Source organism: Zonotrichia leucophrys, chromosome 2, assembly GCF_028769735.1.
Source record: "Zonotrichia leucophrys gambelii isolate GWCS_2022_RI chromosome 2, RI_Zleu_2.0, whole genome shotgun sequence".
Lineage (NCBI taxonomy): Eukaryota > Metazoa > Chordata > Aves > Passeriformes > Passerellidae > Zonotrichia > Zonotrichia leucophrys.
In genome coordinates, this window is record NC_088171.1 from 5,105,469 (window position 1) to 5,124,186 (window position 18,718).

General features: G+C 46.4%; 1 protein-coding gene across 2 annotated transcripts in view; it reads right to left on the minus strand.

The window, feature by feature from the left end:
• PLCD1 (phospholipase C delta 1) overlaps positions 1–18,718 on the minus strand; it is a 56,294-nt gene that overhangs the window by 35,903 nt on the left and 1,673 nt on the right. The window contains exons 1-2 of one of the 2 annotated variants that reach the window (XM_064703833.1): positions 11,657–12,119; positions 7,430–7,594 (exon numbers count right to left, since the gene is read on the minus strand). In XM_064703833.1, coding sequence (XP_064559903.1) covers positions 7,430–7,594; positions 11,657–11,756 — 265 coding nt within the window. In that variant the 5' untranslated portion in view covers positions 11,757–12,119. Of the gene's footprint in view, positions 1–7,429; positions 7,595–11,656; positions 12,120–18,718 lie in introns of those variants that run through there. The other variant, XM_064703834.1, reaches the window with a different exon arrangement.

Consider the following 18,718-nt stretch of genomic DNA (forward strand, 5'->3'; position numbering starts at 1 on the left):
CCCAGGCTGGGAATACCAAAGGATATCCATCACCCTGATCCCTGAGGGATACTTTAACACCATGGCTCAGGGTGGGTTCAGCATGAGCCCTGCTGTGGTAATGTTCCTCACTCAGGGCTCACCAAATGTGGTGGTGTTCACAGGGGTCCCATAATGAGGGAAGAGATGAGAATCTTGACTCCATGTTTCAGAAAGCTGATTTATTATTTTATGATAGATATTATATTAAAAGAAAATTATATATTAGAACTATACTAAAGGAATAGAATAAAGGATTTCATCAGAAGGCTAGCAAGGAATGGAAAGAATGGAACGATGATCAAATCCTGTGACTGCTCCCAGCCTCGACACAGGTGGCTGTCATTGGTCATCAAGTAAAAACAATTTCACATGCTGGGTAAACAATTCTCCAAATCACATTCCAAAGCAGCAAAACATGGAGAAGCTGAAGCCTCTCAGCTTCTCAGAAGAAAAGATCCTAATGAAAGGATTTTTCATAAAATATGTCTGTGACAATGCCCTCCCAGCCATTGCTCTTTCATCTCCCTGTGTGTGAGTTGTGGCAGGTCCCAGCTGCTGATTCCCCATCCATTCCCTTCTCCCCTCCACAGACATGCTCAGCAGCTTGTTCTGACTCAAGATCTGCTGCACAGCGGCCTGCCCTCACTGCTGGAGTGTGTTTACCAGCTGACAACCAGTGATGCAATGCACATGCAATTTTACAGGTTGTTTGGAAATACCCTTTCATATAAGGTCTTTACCCAGCTTTTCAGTCTGCCCGTCATGACTTGGGGCACTGAAGCAGAGAGTGATCTCTATTTACATTCCTTCCACACAACCAGGGCCCTGCAAACTATTTTGGTGACTGGTTCCTACTTGCCCTGCCATCACAGCACTGCTAAATTTGGATCTGAGGCTCTCAACACTTCTGCCTTTGCATTTAACATATGCAAGGGAGAATAAGGTCAATATTTGTCAGCCTGTGATGAAAACTGTCCCAGCAATGCCCGCGGTGGCCTGATTGAAAACTCAATCGAAGAAACAGCAGCTCTGCATCTGAAATGGTGTGGTTGATGGCTTGAGTGATTCTGATAAAAACTGATGGGACCCACAGACAGTTTTGTTTTCACAGCTGACGGCTGCCTTGCATAACGCATTGGCATCAGCAAATATTTTTCCAGGGATAAATACCTGTCTGACCACGAAAGCAATGATTCCTCAAGGAGCTGCAGCTGGTGCAGCCAGCTACCTGCTGTGTGCACACAGGTTGCTGAGAGTTTCTGTTGACTTTAGACACTTATCAGGAACAATTTCAAGCTTTTGCTGTGTGACTCCAGCAAACACAAATTACACAATTATTACATCCTTCCTGTTCTTCTGCAAGTGAGTTCAGGACATTGATTCAATGGAGACAATAATTTATTCTTCTACAAAAGTGGTATGATATGTTCACTGCATGGTATTTTAAGGATATTCATAGATTTCCCAGCAAGCCAAAAGCAGGTACTAGGCTATAAACATAAACTTTTTGTACTATGTTTAAACCAAGCAAAAAATATCCTATAACTGTGCCAGAAACCAGAGGAACAGAAGCAAATGCTGTGCATTTTTAATAGGGAGACTAACTAATCATCAGATCAAAAGATCTATTTCATGACTTTAAGTAATAATACAGTCATCACTTGCAAGTGTAGTCCAACTGAGTTTAGCTCACCTCCCAAAACCGATTATTTTAATCAAAAAACAGAAAAAGAAATAATAGAAGTTCTTACGTAAAGCTTTTGGCCAGAAAGGGAAACATTTCATCTACAACTCCTGACGTTCTCTCCTGACTTCACTGCTTGTGACTCAACAGCACAGCCCCAGTGAATCATCCCTGCTCCAGTGTGTGAAGCTTTTCATGGAAAACATCACCTCCTGGGCCTCCAGGAGAGACACAGTGCAGGAGGTACCAAAGCCCCACCTCTGGGGCCCCACTGCAGCACCCCTAAACCTAACAGACTCATTCAGCCTTTTCCTTCTGCCTCTGAACACTCTGTTTCTCCACCAGCTGCTCAAAAGGATGATTCACTGGAAAGTTTTCAACCATTCCCACAAATCCCCAAGTTGAGAGAGTTTTTAAAGGGATTGAGTCTGGCTTAAATGAGCTCACACTAGGGATTACAGCTGGTTTAAGAAAATGCTTTCAAAAATCAATTTCACTGAAAGCAGCAAGTGCCTTTTTGCTCCTTTTACTTTTTTTCACCTACATGAGATCTGGTATTTGACCACAGCTAAATTAGACAGTGCTTGTGACAGGCTATCCTCCCTCACACCACAGTGATCTGCCTCAGAATGAACAGTTTTCCAGCTCCCTCACATAAATCTTTTCTTTGCCCCCAAAACTGTTAATCCAGCCACTTTAACTCTGTTTCTGGAGGCCAGGGAGAAAGCACTGTGAAAGCCTCATGGGCCAAAGAAGCCTCCACCCTCCCATGGCACTACACATCAGTTGGGATAACGGGAGCAGCAGTGTGTGTGTGGGTCTGGTTGTAGCTCAGCCACAGAAAGGAACAACTTGTGGTGAAAAATGGATTTTTAAAGGTGATTTTGAGCTGCCCTTGGTACCCAGCACGCCTAGAGGCAACCAGAGAGTACACACAGGGCACAACATGCTTGCTGGAAAACTGGCTTAAGATGCTTCAAGGGCTTTTGAGGGAGAGGGAAAAAGATTGCCCTGGGGCCTAAATGGAACATACTGAAAAATAAGGAATTATTTACAATAAGGAGAAAATGGATTATTCTACCAGATCAGAAACCATTTTGGAAGGACAGCTTGTCCCCAAAGGGGGATGCAGCTATGAAGACAGCATCTAATTTAAATTCCCAGTTGTTTAAAATAAAGACAACAGAGGAAGGTACTGCTTGTACCCCATGTATCTGATCCAGGCAACATCTGTTCCCATCACAACCCTGATAAGTGGGGTTTTTTGAACTTCAAACATCTGAGATTCTCCTGTCTAACCCTGGCAGTCCCCAGCTTTATCTACTGTACTCCATCACACAATGGTTTACAAATAGCTTTTCCACATGGTCATAAGAATAACAACAGGAATAACAAGAAATTATCCAAACAAAAAAAAACCATAACCCTTAGATTACCCAGACTTTCCTCCTCTGAGGTGCATCCACTGCTGTCAGTAATGCTGCAGATAAGATTAAACCTGCTGCTAAACCTCCCAGTTTCCATTCTGCTCATCCTTTTTTCCATCCTGAAAAGGGAATTTATCTGCAGCTTTGGAAGGGCTTTGTCCTGGAGAGCAAAGTCAGTGTCTGTTAGCAAGGAAGGGTGACTCTCTGCAGAGACTCACCCTGATTTTGGGTCTCAAATCGTGATCCTGCACTCCTCCTCTGCTGTGACAGCCATCACTGGACCAAGGGAGAAGAAAAATGGGGTGACAGAGCCTGCCAGAGACCACAGCACGAGCCAGGGGTAACCCACCCTGCACCTGGACCCAGAGCAGCCTGAAGTCAAAAGCTCCAGAATGAAACCCAAACACAACAATCACTCTGAAAGCTCATGAGTGGAAGGTCTCAGAGGATCAATAAAAGAGAAAGGCAAGGAGAAACATGACAAGAAGGTTGAGGGAAGTGATTTTGTCCCTCTCCTCTGCTCTCATGATCAGCACCTGCAGCACTGCAGCTCCAGGGCCTCCAAGGATGTGAAACTGCTGGAGCAAGCCCAGAGGACACCACAAATGAAGATATTCCACAAAGCTGCTCCAAGGGCTGGAGCCTCTGCTCTGGGGACAGGCTGGGGGAGCTGGGGGTGCTCAAGCTGAAGAGAAGCTCCAGGAGACATCAGAGCTTCTCCCAGACCTACAGGTGCTTCAGGAGATCTGGGGAGGGACTTTTGTCAAAGGGCCTGGAGTGAAGGGAAACAGGGGAAGGTTTCACACTGCCAAAAGGCAGGTTTAGATCAGCTACAAGGCAGGGATTCCTTACAGTGAGGGTGGTGAGGCCCTGGCACAGGCTGGCCACAGAAACCATGGCTACCCTATCCCTGGAAATGGTCAAGTCCCTTCCAACCCAAACCATTCTATGATTTTATGGAAATGGACCTCTTTGATGTCATGGGTTAGGACTTTTTCGGAGAACTTTTTACTCATCTCTCTCATTGACTTCCAGGCTCAGATGTGTTCAGAGCACCTGCAGGTATCCCTCCACCCCTGCCAAGAGCTTGGCACCACAGTGTGGCAATGCTGGCAGCGTCCAGCTACCAAAGTGCATCAGAGTGCTATAAATCCACACCCCCTCAGGCTGTGCTCAGAGCCTGTGGGAACCCAGGGAATTCCTCTGGCTGCCCTGGAGAATGTGAGACTCTGTCAGGGGGCTCAGAGACCTTGGCACAGAGCCCAAGAGCCCTGTGCCCTTGATTTAGCCCTTGGAAAAAACAATTACCAACCTTAGATGAAGGATTACAAGCCATGAAAGTTTAAGTAGAATGACAGTGAATTTATCATGGGGTGAAAAATAGATTTTTGGGGTTTTTAGAATGGGGGTTCAGGGGGCAAGATGGAGGGATCTGGGAGTGTCCAGCCTTTCTCCTTCTTCTTGGCCTCCATCTTCTGCTGTGATGGTGGCACTTACAGATTGGTTTAGAGCATAAGCTCACTGTCTAACATAGGTGACAGGTATTGGAAAGTGATTGTAAATATTGTACATGTAGTTTTTAGTATAAAGACATAACACTGCCCCAAGGGCAGGCAGAGTGCCTGGAACTGTCCTGCTGGATGGACCTCGGCAGGGCAGGAGAAAGAATTTTATAGATAAGAAACAATAAACAACCTTGAGACTGAGAAATGAAGAGCTCTGACTCCTTCTTCGACTGCTGGGCTGGGAAAAGAGACTTTCTGATGTATCTCAGGGTCACTCTGAGCAGCTACAGACCCCAAGAAGAGCCCACTCAAAGGATTTATCTCACTCTTCTTTGTAAAACAACCCCAGTTGCAGCTCTTCTCCATGCCAGCTCCACAGCCATGGATCCACCAGGGCTCCTCCAGGCAAACATCAGAATACCTGGAGCCACAGCCCAAGGATCCCTCCCATTCACTTCCAAGGACTGGGTCGGGGTCAGGACTGTTCCTGTAGGGGCTCTCAGACCCCATAATTTGGAAACTGCTGGCTCAGAGCACAGGAAAGGGAGCTCTGAAAGTCATTCTTCTCAACTCACGCCTTTATTTGATTTAGAGTGAGATATATTAGCAAGATAAATTATATAGAGAAAGATATATATTATGTGGCAAAGGACTTTGGTTTTATATGGGACAGAGCTCAGCAGAGCAGGGAGCAAACATCCACTGAGGACTTTCTGTTTGCTGTTGTTGTGATGGGTTATTGCCCTGGGGGACCTGAAGAGCCCAGCTGAGCTCAGGACCCCACCAGGCTGAGACCCAAACACCCAGGATGGGACAGCCTGCAGCCCAAAGCCTCAGGAGAGGTCTCACTGCAGCCTTCCCCTTGTGTAAAATAGGAGCCACAGAATCTTTTTACAAGGGCAGATAGTGATGGACAAGGGGGAACTGTCTTAAACTAAAAAAGGAGAGATTTAGATGAGATGTTAGAATGAAATTCTTTACTCAGAGTGTGACAAGACATTGGCACAGGTTGCTCAAGGAAGCTGTGGATGCCCCATTCCTGGAAATGTCCAAGGCCAGGCTGGATGGGGCTTGGAGCAACATGGTCCAGGTGTCCTTGCCCATGGCAGGGAGTTGGAACTCCCTGATCCATGATCTTTAATGTCCCTTTCAGCCCAAACCTTTCTGATTCTATGATCCAAAGCCTTTTACAGTTAGAGGGAAGAGAACAAAAATGTGTGGAGAAGGATGCACAGAGGTGCCCAAGGTCATGTGAGAAAATTCTGGTTACAAACCAAACATATTTTACCCTGTTACTTTACTCCTCCTACTGGAAATCTTATCACTGCTTGTGGGAGGAAGAGAGGTACTTTGAAAGACCCACCCTTCATTTAGTTAATTGTGATCATTACAAAAAAAATACCTGTGTCATTAACATATTTCAACATGTCATAAAGCATCTTCCATGTTGCTGATTTATCTCCTGGATTTACAACATCACAATGATTAGTGAAATAAGAGAGAAAAAGTCAGAAAATATAGAGAAATGTGTCAGAAAAACATGGAATGAAAAGTTAAAAAAAAGATATAAACAGACACACCCTGCCTGATTCCACTTTGACTGCACAATTGGGTTCAACTGGGGTCCCAGTTATGGTGCCAAGCTGGGTGGCTGGAACAGAATGGTTCTTCCTGTGCCATATAATGGTGATTGTAGTATCTGGACTTTTTATAATAGGGCAGATCCTGGGTTTCTAAGATAAGGATGAGAATAGGCTATCCTTCCCAGAGACATCTCCTGTCAGCCCTTGGATTTCCACATCTCTGCTGTTCCCTTTTGAGGCTGAAATGCCAATTTTTCCCTGGGGCTGCAGGCGGGAAAGGAGCAGCAGCCACACACCACACCACAAGTGCTCACACTGAGCATCAGGGCTCAGGCACCTGAGTGACCTGAACAATGTGGGAAGGAAACAAGGCAGGCAGGGCTGCTGAGACCAGCAGAGCCCACCCCAGAACCACCTGAGGCTGCAGCTCCTGAGCTTGGGCAATGTGACCATTCCTGACATGGCAGATTCCTCCTGGCTGTCCCAGGGGTGACAGCATCACTCAGTGTGTGTGTGTCACAGGAGGAATGAGGGACCTGCTCCCATTGCTCCTGTGGCAGTTCCAGTTCTGGATTTCTCTGGGTCTGGATTGAAGGCACTTGAGACAATTGTTCATGTTCAGACTCAAATGTTTATTATTCCTTATCGGTAAAACAGTCTCACAACCATGAGTTTGGCAGCAAGGCACAAAATGGCCAACAATCTTTTCTTACAAGGTCTTTTAAGACTAAACTATCCAATTAAGAACTGACACCTGGATTATTTTCCCTTTTTAACCCAATAACTGATCCCACAGAGCTGCAATGGGGACTTTTCTGCCCAATTACAAAATGCCACCCAAACCCATGGAGAAGGAGGAAGAAGAAGCATGAAGAGGAAACCCAGGATGATACACTGTGCCCTCCATCTTGCTGCCATCCACAACACACTAAAAATCCCAAAACCTAAATTTCTCACCAAATGACACACCTACACTGCTCTCTATAATCTGTTGCACACTTTTTGGATTCTAGTCTTTTCTGGAGTTTGGGAAACTTTCTCCATGAGTGAGGGTCAAAGTCAGTGCTGCCCTGGGGGTCAGGGCACCCCAAAGCAGACACAGAAATATTCCCAGTGCCCTGGGTTTCCATATGCTCCAAACCCTCCCTCCACACCACATAATGGTCCTGGTTCACCCCAGGCACCTCTGAGAAAGCAAACTTTACTCACAGATCTGTGACTCTGGGGATCTCAGCACCTTCTTTGACTCCTGCCATATGGTTTTGCAGTCCTCCTGGAGCTTATAGAACCGCTCCTTTCTCCAGGAGCTTGACTTCACTTTTAGCAGCTGGCTGCCTTTCAGGAGGAACTTCAGGTCCTTGTCATCTTTGAGGCCTGTGGAGAAACAAAAGCGGGAATGTTTTAAGAGACAGCTCAAGAAATGATGCTCAAAGAGTTTTCCCTTCCACAAGGGCAGCCAGGTCTGGGGAGGAGAGCAGAGCAGAGACCTAGAAATCCTCCACACCATTTCATGATCACAAAAGAGGCTGAAGCCTTGTGTGCTTCTCAGACTGCGTCTGAATACTTTGTGTTGTAATTCTCAGGTGTTTTACAAAGGTAAAATACTGTTAGGATGCAAAAAAACTACAACAAAACCAACAACAGAGAAGTAAAAGCACAGAAAGGAAAATTGCATAACTTGTAACTGGAATGCTGTCAGGAACTTTCAAGTGATTTCAGATCTCTTCTGCAACAAAATTTCCTTTGCGGAAACAGGAATACACAAAGATATCTCTCATCCTGCTCTGGCAAGCAGTGCCTTCCTATCCATGTGGGAATTCTGCAGATCAGATGAAGCTTAGTTTGGTGACAGGCAGCAGCAGATCACTAAGACAGCAGTAAGGAGCAGCCAGGATCTCCTCATTGCTCAACCATCCAAAGGGTCTCTGTCTTTCTTAAACTACGAGGCCAATGCAATGTCAAGTAATAACAACCAAACCTTCTGGTTGTGGGAACTTCAGATTTCACAACTTAGCCTAGATTTAGGAAGGCACTTGAGACATCTAGAGAGGAAACAGACACCTACTGAGACTCTGAAAACAGATTTGACATTCTACATGGTTTTGAGTGTCCCAGCAGCGCATGACTTCCACATACCTAAATACCTTGGAGAATCTGTCCCTCCAACCAACCATTAATTACAGATCTGAAGCATGCAGGCTGAGAAGGGAGAGAGCATGGAACACAAGAAACACATCCTGGGCTGTCTGCAACAGGCACCTTGCAGCTCTGTGGCACTGCATGAGAGGCTGGCTCAGAGCTGGTGAAGCAGCATTTCACTCTGCATAGCTGACCATGCACATCCCAACTCAGAGGAAACTGCTCTTACCTCACCTTGACAGTGCAGGGAGCCACTTGGACACCAGACACTCAACTCCAGGGACATTCCTCAGTATTACACAAACATAATGTAGAGTCTCACAAATAACATTTTTTCAGTGCAGTGTCCCCTGTGACACTGGGCTGGTTCTTCTCTGGGAGACACAGATGCTTTGAAACACTGGATTTTAAACAAGGCAAGACAAGAAACTACCAGGCATCACTTCAGGCCTGCTTGGAAAACAAAACCCTGAGATCCAAGTGGCCAAATTCCAGTCTCCTGACATTCCATACAGGAAACTGAAGTGCCAGGTGCTGCAAAGCACCAGCGTGGGTCATGGTGGCAGCAGCAAAAACCAGCACTGTGAGTTTGTAACTGGGATACACTGGCCTAAAGAGAGCATTTTAGGCTGTGAGTTTGTAACTGGGATACACTGGCCTAAAGAGAGCACTTTAGTCTGCCAAAGCCTGAGATTTACATCAGAGGTAAATATTAGGGGTGTCCATTGTCCACTTTGTGAGCAGCTCACACCGTTTATTGGTTTTGCAGAGCTCAAGGAGCACACCCAGAGCTGAGCCAGGCTGAAACATCCAGAGTTGAAAGCATCAGAACAGAAGCTGGAGATCCTGCAAAGGTGGCTCTGGCCTCTCTCCTCAAAGTTAAAACAGACATCTCATTAAATGTCTTTCCTGCTACAGCACTCCTTGGCTCCCCAGCTCATGAGTGGTCTGGAGGTTCCTAAGAGGGGAATTTTAATGATTCCCCCACAGAAAACCTCAGAAAAAATTAATGGAGAGAAGGAAAAAATCTGAATCCTGCAAAGCACAGAAGGGTGACAAGGTGAGGCCAGCTATGGGACCTGGGACAGCATTCCCAGGGGTTGATGAGAGGCCAGATCATCTGGAGGAAGGACACACACCACAACAGCTTCACAGGTTCTTGGTCTCCTGAGCTGGCTTAGAGCTCTGCTCTAAGGCAAAGGTTCTCCAAGTGCACAGCCTGCAGCTCATTAACATCCCTGGAGAGGAAACCAACTTCTCCCTTCTCCATATTCACCCACATATCTATCCCTGCTCCCAGCTCAATTCCTTCTTTTTCTTCAGATTCCAACCACTCTCAGTCATTACAGGACTAGGAGGAGGACAAGTCATCCTGTTGTGGCATGACAAGGAGAGCAGGAAACCCACCAAATCCTTTGGATGCTGATGTTTGCAAGTGTGGAATGAGGAATCCATTTAACCAGGGCATGTTTTGTTCCACAGACCCTGTGTGCAGCATCTGTAATGTGTCCTGCTACCAGGACATCCCAAAGAGCTGCACCAATGCAATAAACACAAATCTGGATGGGCAAAGGTGGAGGCCAAGAGCAGATTCCTCTCCTCCAGGTTTGAACCACAGAGTTCAGACACAAGCTGGAGCTCAGGGCCCTTCATCCTGTTCAGCAGCACAGCTCAGTCAGTGTAATAGCATGGTCAAAACTCCTCTTCTTCTTCCCCAGTGCTTCAGGCTCTGCCTCCCATGCCCAAGCAAGCACTGGCACTGACTCTTTCCTTGGGTGAGTCACTTAACTTCTGTGTTCCTACCTGCTTTTTGTTGGGCCATAGTGCAGCATAAGACACTCTGATCTGCTGATACCACAAACACACCCTGATGTGTCAGTGGGACATTACTCTCAGCTGGTTATTTAAACTGCTTTCCAGTAAAAAAAAACCACCAAACACACCACCTTTTCCCAGCAGAAACCTGAAGATTTCTTCCTAATAACCCCATGGAGAATCGTGGAATGGTTTGGGTTGGAATGAAGCTTACAGGTCATCCCATTCTACCCCTCTGCCATGGGCAGGGACACTTCCACTAGACCAGACTGCTCAAAGCCTGAAGCTGAGGAGGTTTGTGGTCCAGAGCTCCATCTCACAGCAATGAAAATCAGACTCATACATATTGTACACATGCATCATGTAAAAGTTAAGAACACTGTGCAGCAGGACAGGGATATTGACTCCCAACTATATAACAGCACTTAGCAGGAGAAGCACAATCTCTGCACTGAAATAGACATGCAAATCCTGCCTGAAGCATGTGGCAAGACTGTGTCTTGCTTAGCATCCTCTGTAAAATACCAAATACACACTTAGCATGCAAAATTCCAGAGCGCCTTTCAAGGGTCAGGACGCCCCTAGTTACAAAACATCAATCACACACTTTCTGAACAGAATATATTCAGCACACAGTGATGTTCACAGCAAAAATCATGTTTGGCCAAGGTAGGAGTGCCTTGAGCACACACAGCACCACAATAACCATCGTGTTGATACACTGCACTAGGAAGCTTCAGCCACTGAGATATCAGAAATGTTAACCTTTGGCTTATGTAGCTCAGGTTTACAGCAAGCAGGAAGCCCAATAAAACAATAGCTGTCATGCTAGGAGCTCACTGAGGAGCTCCTTAGGATGGCAGTGTTAATCTGTCAGTGCAACAACTGTATTGTTGCACTGTTCTCACAAATCTGCTGATCTGATAGAACTTAATTATAGTTGCTATAAAACAAGTCTCCTCCTGCCTGCTTACAGACCAGATTTAACTCAAGTTTGCTGGTTTAAAAGGACAGAAAGCCCTTCTTATAAAATCTAAGGAACTCGGGTGAGTAAATGGCTATTTCCCACTTGCATCCACTCGGGCTGTGCCTCCGGAGAGCAGGAACCAGCAGTGAGTTCATAGCCAGGCACACAAGTTATGAAACTCCCCGGGTTTCCTCTTTCATCGGCAGCCTCTGCCTGCTTCCCTGCGCTCTTACAGCAACGAGGGCTGAAACCGGGCAGGAGAATGGCACTGCCCTCCCCAAACACCCTCAATCAGTGCAGAAACCCAAGAGATTTGGGAACGGAGCCTTTGCCCATATTTTGATGCCTCCAACGAAGCTGTTCACACATCTGGCGTGTGGTTACAAGCAAACGAAAACAAAGGAAACCTTGGGAATTTAAAAATAACGCTGGATTTTGGGCGGAGCACTAAACTGCGCAGGGAAGCGAGAAGGGAAGCGGCTGCCGGGTGTGCCCACGCTGTCCCTGTCCCTTACCCAGCCTGATGCCATTCAGCGCGGCCACTCTGCGGCTCTGCTCCAGCAGGATGTTCTCCTGGGACGCGGTGCGCTTGGGCTGCCTGCAGATGCACTGCATGATCCAGCCTGGGGCTCGGCGGCCGTCGGGAGGGCTGGGGGGGCCGTGCCACCCCTGCGGGGGTCCCTGCTCATCCAGGAGCTCCGGCGGTGTCACACGGGGCTCCGAGGAGCGGCCAGCGGGACAGCGGCAGCGCGGGCGGGCAGGGCAGGGCAGAGTCCGGCTGGGGGTGGGACCGGGTGAGTCTCTCCTCCTGCTGCACACGCTGGATGCAAACTCAAGCCGAGGAGCCTGCCGGCAGCTGCCCAGGTATCGGGAACAAGTTTTCCACCAGCGGGATTTTACGCATCTTTTCCAGAGGGTGGAGAAATCGCGGATATTGTTTGCGGCTCCTAATCAGTGCCGTGGGCTTGTCAGCGTGTGCTGCCCGCAGCGAGCCTGGCTCCACCTTTCTCTTCTGAGCAGCTGCCCAGCACTGAATGGGTGCCCAAAACACCTCCTGGCCAGGGCACACGGGACCCAAACGATGCTCGGAAACTGAGTTTTAATCCTCTTCCTTTTCCACCAACGAAAGAGTGGTTTCCTAAGAGTGCGGAGAGTGCCTTCTCTGCCACCGATTTCCTGTGTGTGACTTGGGTGAGTCACTGACCCCACATTTCTGCATAGCTTTGGGTTTATTATTGTCATTCAGATTTGCCCTGCACTCTGGTATAGGAATAAGCCTCCTCAGGGATTTAACAAGTGACTGATTACACAGAATCATGGAATAATTCAGGTTGGAATGAACCTCTGGGGCTCTCTTGTTCAACCATCCATTCAAAGTGAAGTCAACTTCAAAGTTAGACCTGGTTGCTTGCAGCCTTGTCCAGGTGAGTTTGGATATCTCTAGGGACAGAGACTCCAAAACCAATTCGGATACCCACACAAGAGCTCAGATGTTTTCAGAAAAATTTCTGTGTTATGACCAGTATAAATTTCCTTTGCTGAAACTCACAGCCATTCCCCATTGTCCTGGCAATGGCTGGGGCTAAAATCCATTTCTCCCCTAGCCATGACCTTTTCTGAAGGGAAAAATAGCAGCTATACATGCACACTTTGTGACAGACTGGGTTTTTTTCTTTTTCTTTTTGGTCTTCTTCTTTTTTTCTTTTTTTTTCTTTTTGTCATTGCCTTTGCAAGCTGCTTCTGTAAAGGTGAAGGTACTGCAGCGACATGGGTCAAACAAGGCTGAATGTTCCTTACTGCAGAATCAGCGCATATCCAATAAACTTGATATCAAACCATACTGTTTTAGCCACTGTTTTCAACCTAAATGAAGGCTCCCCATCACCAGCCCCTCATCACAGTCAGTATAGGTTTTATAAACATCTCTGTTCCTGGTGTCTGTCAATCCAGACGTCTTCCCCTTCTTTCTCAGCAGTTTGAAGAAAGCCCTACCAGCCCTCAGGGAAGCACAGAGCACTGGGTTGTTTGACCAGCACAAGGACAGGGTCAGAGCCATTAATCACTGCCATACACCACAGGTGAGAGACTCTCAGGGGACAAGACAGAGCCATTGCAGGGCCTTGAACAGCAGTACATCTAATAACTCTTTATTTACACACAGCCATTGCAGATCACAGACAGCAAAGGAGAATAAAGGCAGTTTCTGGATGGGACATTGCTGAACATGTTAGCCAGATTGTCAGTGGGTGTTTGGGAAACACTTCCAGCCTTTCTGGGTCCCCTGCACAGACAGGGGCTGGATGTCAGAGCTGTAATCTCCATAGCACTCCCCTGGGAGCTGGGAGCTTTGTTTTGCCCTGGCAAGGAGGCGAGCACCATGATGTAATGGCTAGATGATATTTATTAGCTATCAGTCTCTGAGCACATCCATATTTCACATTGTGCACTTTGGAGAGGACTGATCTAATTAAAGGAGGGGGGAAGTCTCCTGTAATTGCCTTAGCAAAACAATTTTCTTCCATGCACCAGCTCTCCTGTCCAGCAGCAACCAGCATCCCATAGGGACTGATCTGGGAACACGCAGAGCCCCTGTGCTTCACTTTCTCATTAATTTCTAATTGCAGTGCCAGTGACAGCTCCGCTCAAAGCTTTCCATGTCCTTGGAGAGCATTTTACTGCACTTAGCCCTGAAGGTTGTTCACACACTAAGCACAGGGTCAGCATGCAATGAGTTTAGCTACTTCTCCAGAACAGCAATGAGCAAGTTCTGCTGTTGTGAAGGCTTCAGAGATGTAAAGCAGTTCAAATCACTTTGTTTTTAAAATGAAGATGAGATTATCGGGACAGAAATTCCCTGCTCTGAGAAATGACTGAGCTGGATTTATTGTGGTCCTGAGGTCATTTAAAGACAATGTCACAACTCACAGAAGAAGCCTGATGGGCAAGGATGACATGGGTATTGATGTTACACCATGCTGCTGTCACACTCCTGCATGGGAGGAAGTGATTCCTGTAAATGGCTCGTGGAAAAATTCTTCAAGCCTTATTCACTGCAGGTAACTGCACCTCAGTGGGTCGTGCAATTTTACCCATGTGACCAATCCCAATTAAATAAATGGCCCTGGTCACATGAGTGAAGTTATCCACGTCCCCATAGCCAGGATTTGCTGTGCTCATCCCCCTATTGATTCCAGCTGGATTACTCACAGAGCAAATGGAAATCAATGGGAACAAGGATAGCAGAACATGGTCCCAAAGTTAGCAAAGTGCTTGAGTGATGTGAATATCCAGGAAAGTGAATATTCAGGAAACAGGCACTTGCAGATGGAGTGGCTGCAGTCTCTGGTAGGAAATGGGCTGTGTGAGAACACTACAGTCCACAGGCTGCTCTTCAGATGATTTTCCAAAATTAATTAATCTCCATCACATCCATTCACATGGGAGCTAAGGAAGCACTATTACCACTTCACACTGGGAGAAGCAGGTTGGCTTTTGAGTTCTTTATTAGGGCTGCACTTGTTCTCTCACCACCATCGTATTTAGGCAACACCAAAAGTCAGGCAACCCTAATTCTGATCACAGTCTCTTTAGAGCACATTGACAAAAATGACATGACAAAACTCAGCTGCTGATTTGCCCAGACTTGTGATAATTTAGAATAAAAATACCTGTGCTGGTGATGTCATCACCACTTCCCCATCACATCATGCACATGATGCAAATTAGAACTAGTAATGCCTATGGGAACTACATATCAAATAATAAATGTTATGTTTAGGGGAGATTTTCCCTTTAAAAAGGTTAAAGGCTGTGTCTTGCCCTGTATTTGTTATCAAGAGGAAAAACAACAGGTCTATTTTACACGATGCCATTCTTCTTACTAAAGAATGTGACAGAAAGGTGCCTTCCACATCTGCAGGGTCCCTGTCCTTCCCTCATTCTTCACTTCATCCATGCCCTGCCAAATTCCACCTGCAGAGACCTCTTTCCTCCTTCTCCTCCAGGACACCACTCACTGCTCTCAGCTTATTCTCCCCAGTGACCCCTCACATCCTCTGAGAACCAAGCCTTGCTGTTGGCACAGCTTCACACCTCCAGCAAAAAAATGCCTGTGGATCCTCTACACCAGCACTTTCCCTCTTTGTCCCTGTGGGGAAATGGGGATCAGGGAGTGGGGGCTGAGTCCAGATGTGTCCCTGGGCAAGGATGCTGCTGCTGGCTCCCACCGGGTGCCTCTGCAGAGCATGTGGTATGTACCAAGTTCCACCTTGTGGTCACACTGAGAACGGGATTCTCCAGCAGCGAACCTTACACTGGCTTTTCTGGCCCTCTCCCTTTGAGTGCTGAGAGGTCCCGCTGAGCTGGGACAGAAACCATATACATTAAACCTTAAATTTCATACAGGAGGAGTTCTCCCAAGTCTCCTTGTTCTCCAGATCGCTGCCTAAAGCCTCCCCCTGCCTGCAGTCTGGCCAGGAAGCTGTGGGATGGGATCAGCACTGCCCAGCATTTCTCAGCCCATTTTGTACCCTTTGGCTGTCTCATTTTGTCTCTGGGAGGAGAATGGTTCCTCCTCCAGCTCTGACAAGTCCATGCAGCCCATCTTTCCCCAAAACAGGGTTCCCAGTTCAGAAACAAACCTACTTCATGAGGCAAGAGAAAGAGTATTAATGTGGTTATACCCACAGTGCCCACTGGGAAGGGCTGCAAGCCCATCACCCAGGCCATGCCATCTGCCAGCTTGCTGTGGATCAAAACCAGGCTGGGGAATGTGCTGGAAATTAAACAGTACAGAGCCCTGGCCCTGTGTGGTGTAAACAAAGCCAGGCTGCCTGCTCAGACATTTCACAGACAGACAAATCATGACCTTTATTTGTGAAAACCTTCATACATCTTCCTGCCAGTCCAGGTCCCTCCCAGGGAGCTTGGATCAGTGCAGGGAACAGGCTGTGACCCATCAAAAGCTGCTGCCCTGAGCTCTTGATGAAATCCAGGTAAAACAGAATACCCAGCTAAAACTGGAAACCCAAAACCAGACTGAAGGTTTGGTTTGCTGCTTCCACTGGCCCCTTCATCACAGTGCACAGAGAGATTTGGCTGCAAAGAAAGTGTAAAAAAAATACTGGCTTGCAATAAATTACAGCTTTTCCAGTAGCTGGTGTGGAAATAAAATAATTGAAAAGAAGGATATCAACTTGATGGATAGGACCAGGACCAGCAGCACCAAGCAGCTCAGCTGCCCAACTCCCAGGTCACATTTCTGGGAGCACGCAGATGAAGATGTTCTCTTCATAAACCCAAAGTCAGTTGTAGGTGGGTCCCAACCTCATTTTTTAAAGGCCACTTAACCGCTTTTCCTCCATATTTTCTTCAGGAGTTGAAATTTCTTCCATAGACAAAACACAGGTCATTCTCAACATTCTGTATCAGGGTAAAATTTGTGCAATAATTAAATTTCACAACTGAATTATGCAAAATTAGGGAATTTTTTTTTCCCCTAAGAGATTTATCTGGAATTTCTATAACTCTAGCCAAAACCAGCCATTGAGACTTGTTGTGTGGGCTTTAAAAGGCACCATGGTACAGGGCTTTAAAATGTACCATGTGAGGGAAAGCCTGAGGTGTGAGAATTTCCCCACACACAGTGTTTAGGCTGGCTCATTTAAGGTGTGGAAGTATTTCAGTTTAGAAGAAACTGTGTCAAAATCTTTTCTTGCACAAAGGAAAAAAGAAACCTCTGTGTCTGACCGAGGTCTGCAGCCTTCTGGTCTGGTGGCTTGGCTGGTGAGGACTGAGCCCTTCCACCCACTCAGAGACACATGGCTGAGGGTCAGTGTGCAGGATTTAATTATCTACAGTGCCAACAAGGGGCCAGGAGAAGAGATTGTTTGTGTAGGATACAATCCTCCTGCCTAGATCCCTATAAACCTAAAATTTCTTAAGATACTGGTGCTGACCCAGCTGAATCCCACCCTGCGTGATCACCAAGTGTTTATCTGCACCTTTCCTTCCAAAATACCTTTTTTAATTGATGTCCCTGTACAGGAAACTCTACTTTGCTCCCAAATTATTGATAACTTTGGCTCCCAGTGTCTATCCAGGCAGCTGGATACACCAACAATCTCTTCCCCACACACCTCTCCCTCCTTCTTTTCTCTGTGGTTGGCTGAATCCTTTCATCTCTGCTACCTGTTTTCCAAGTGACTGCATTTCCCTCTTCTTTCTTTCTCATTTCCCCATTAAAATTCATTTTTCCTCAAGCATCCTCTGGCCCTGTCTTAGCTACTTTTGAGCCTGATGGGGCTTTAGACACTGGCAACAATCTCAGAACCAACTGTGGGATTTAGTTTTACTAAAAGACATTGCTCAGATGGAAAATTTAGCAGCTTTTGTGTCAAAACAGAAATGACCCACAGTGAATTTTATTTGTCCTGTCTGAGAAAGGGACATGTTCAATGTTCAATGCAATGGGATGTGTCAGTATCCCAAATTCTCCTGGACTATAAGGAACTGTGGCTCTCAAAACTCCCACGTGGTGGATCAAGCACAGCCTGCATCAAAGATCAAAGGTGTGTGCTGGGAGCATTTTGTTCCTAGGAAAGGAGATCAAAGTCACCAAGTGCTCCAGAGCAGATCTCAGCTGATCCCAAGCTGTGTTACCTCCTGGCTTGAAGTGCAGAAGGAGCCTCCTCAGTGCTCACAAGGGCAGGTGGAGATGATTCATTTGGAAATTTCAATATAGATGTTAATCCTGAGGACTTTCTGGCAGAGCAAACAAGGAAATGGACTGTCTTGTGGGATTTTACAAGCTGATTCTCCCCTTGGACTGTGGCAGAGAGCGTTCCTCTCACAATGCACACAGTGTCTTGGGTGAAAAGTCAGTGTATAAGAATAAAGCATAGTACAAATCAGCTATTCTACAATCTATGAGCACAAGGGCTCCCAGTTCAGAAACAAACCAACTTCATGAGGCAAGAGAAAGAGTATTAATAGCCCACATTAATTCTGACATGGAAAACACAGCTGTTGTTTTATGTGGGGTTTTTTTTTGGGGGGGGGGGGGGGGGGGGGAAGGGGGAAGAGAGAACCTGAAAGAAAGGTTTCAACCTCAAGAAAGCTGAATTTCAGCACAGAGCCAGGGCCAAAGCATATCCACAACTCACAGTATCAGAAATTTCTGACAAACTACATAGCAAACTCTGCTCCACATATGAACAACCCCTCTTATCTAAGTAGTCTGGCATTTGCAGTGACCCTGGCATTTGTGTGCGTGTTATATGTCAAGGAATTTCAGTAAATACTTTTAAAAATTCTTGGCTCATTCAGCATTTGTGTGTTTTTCTGCTTCAGACAAAATAATAGATTACCAGCCACTGAATTCTTCTTAGTTCCTAAACCCAGAGGACTAAATAATATTCACTGAAAAATAACCCACAGGCCAAAATGGGAAATGTTTTAACAGTTCCAGATGTGTTTCTTAGCTTTCTTTTCCCAGTGGCTGTATAATGAATGAGATACCTACAAAAAGTAGAACATTAACCTCTGGTTCACCCTCCTGTCAGATTTCTACCATCTGG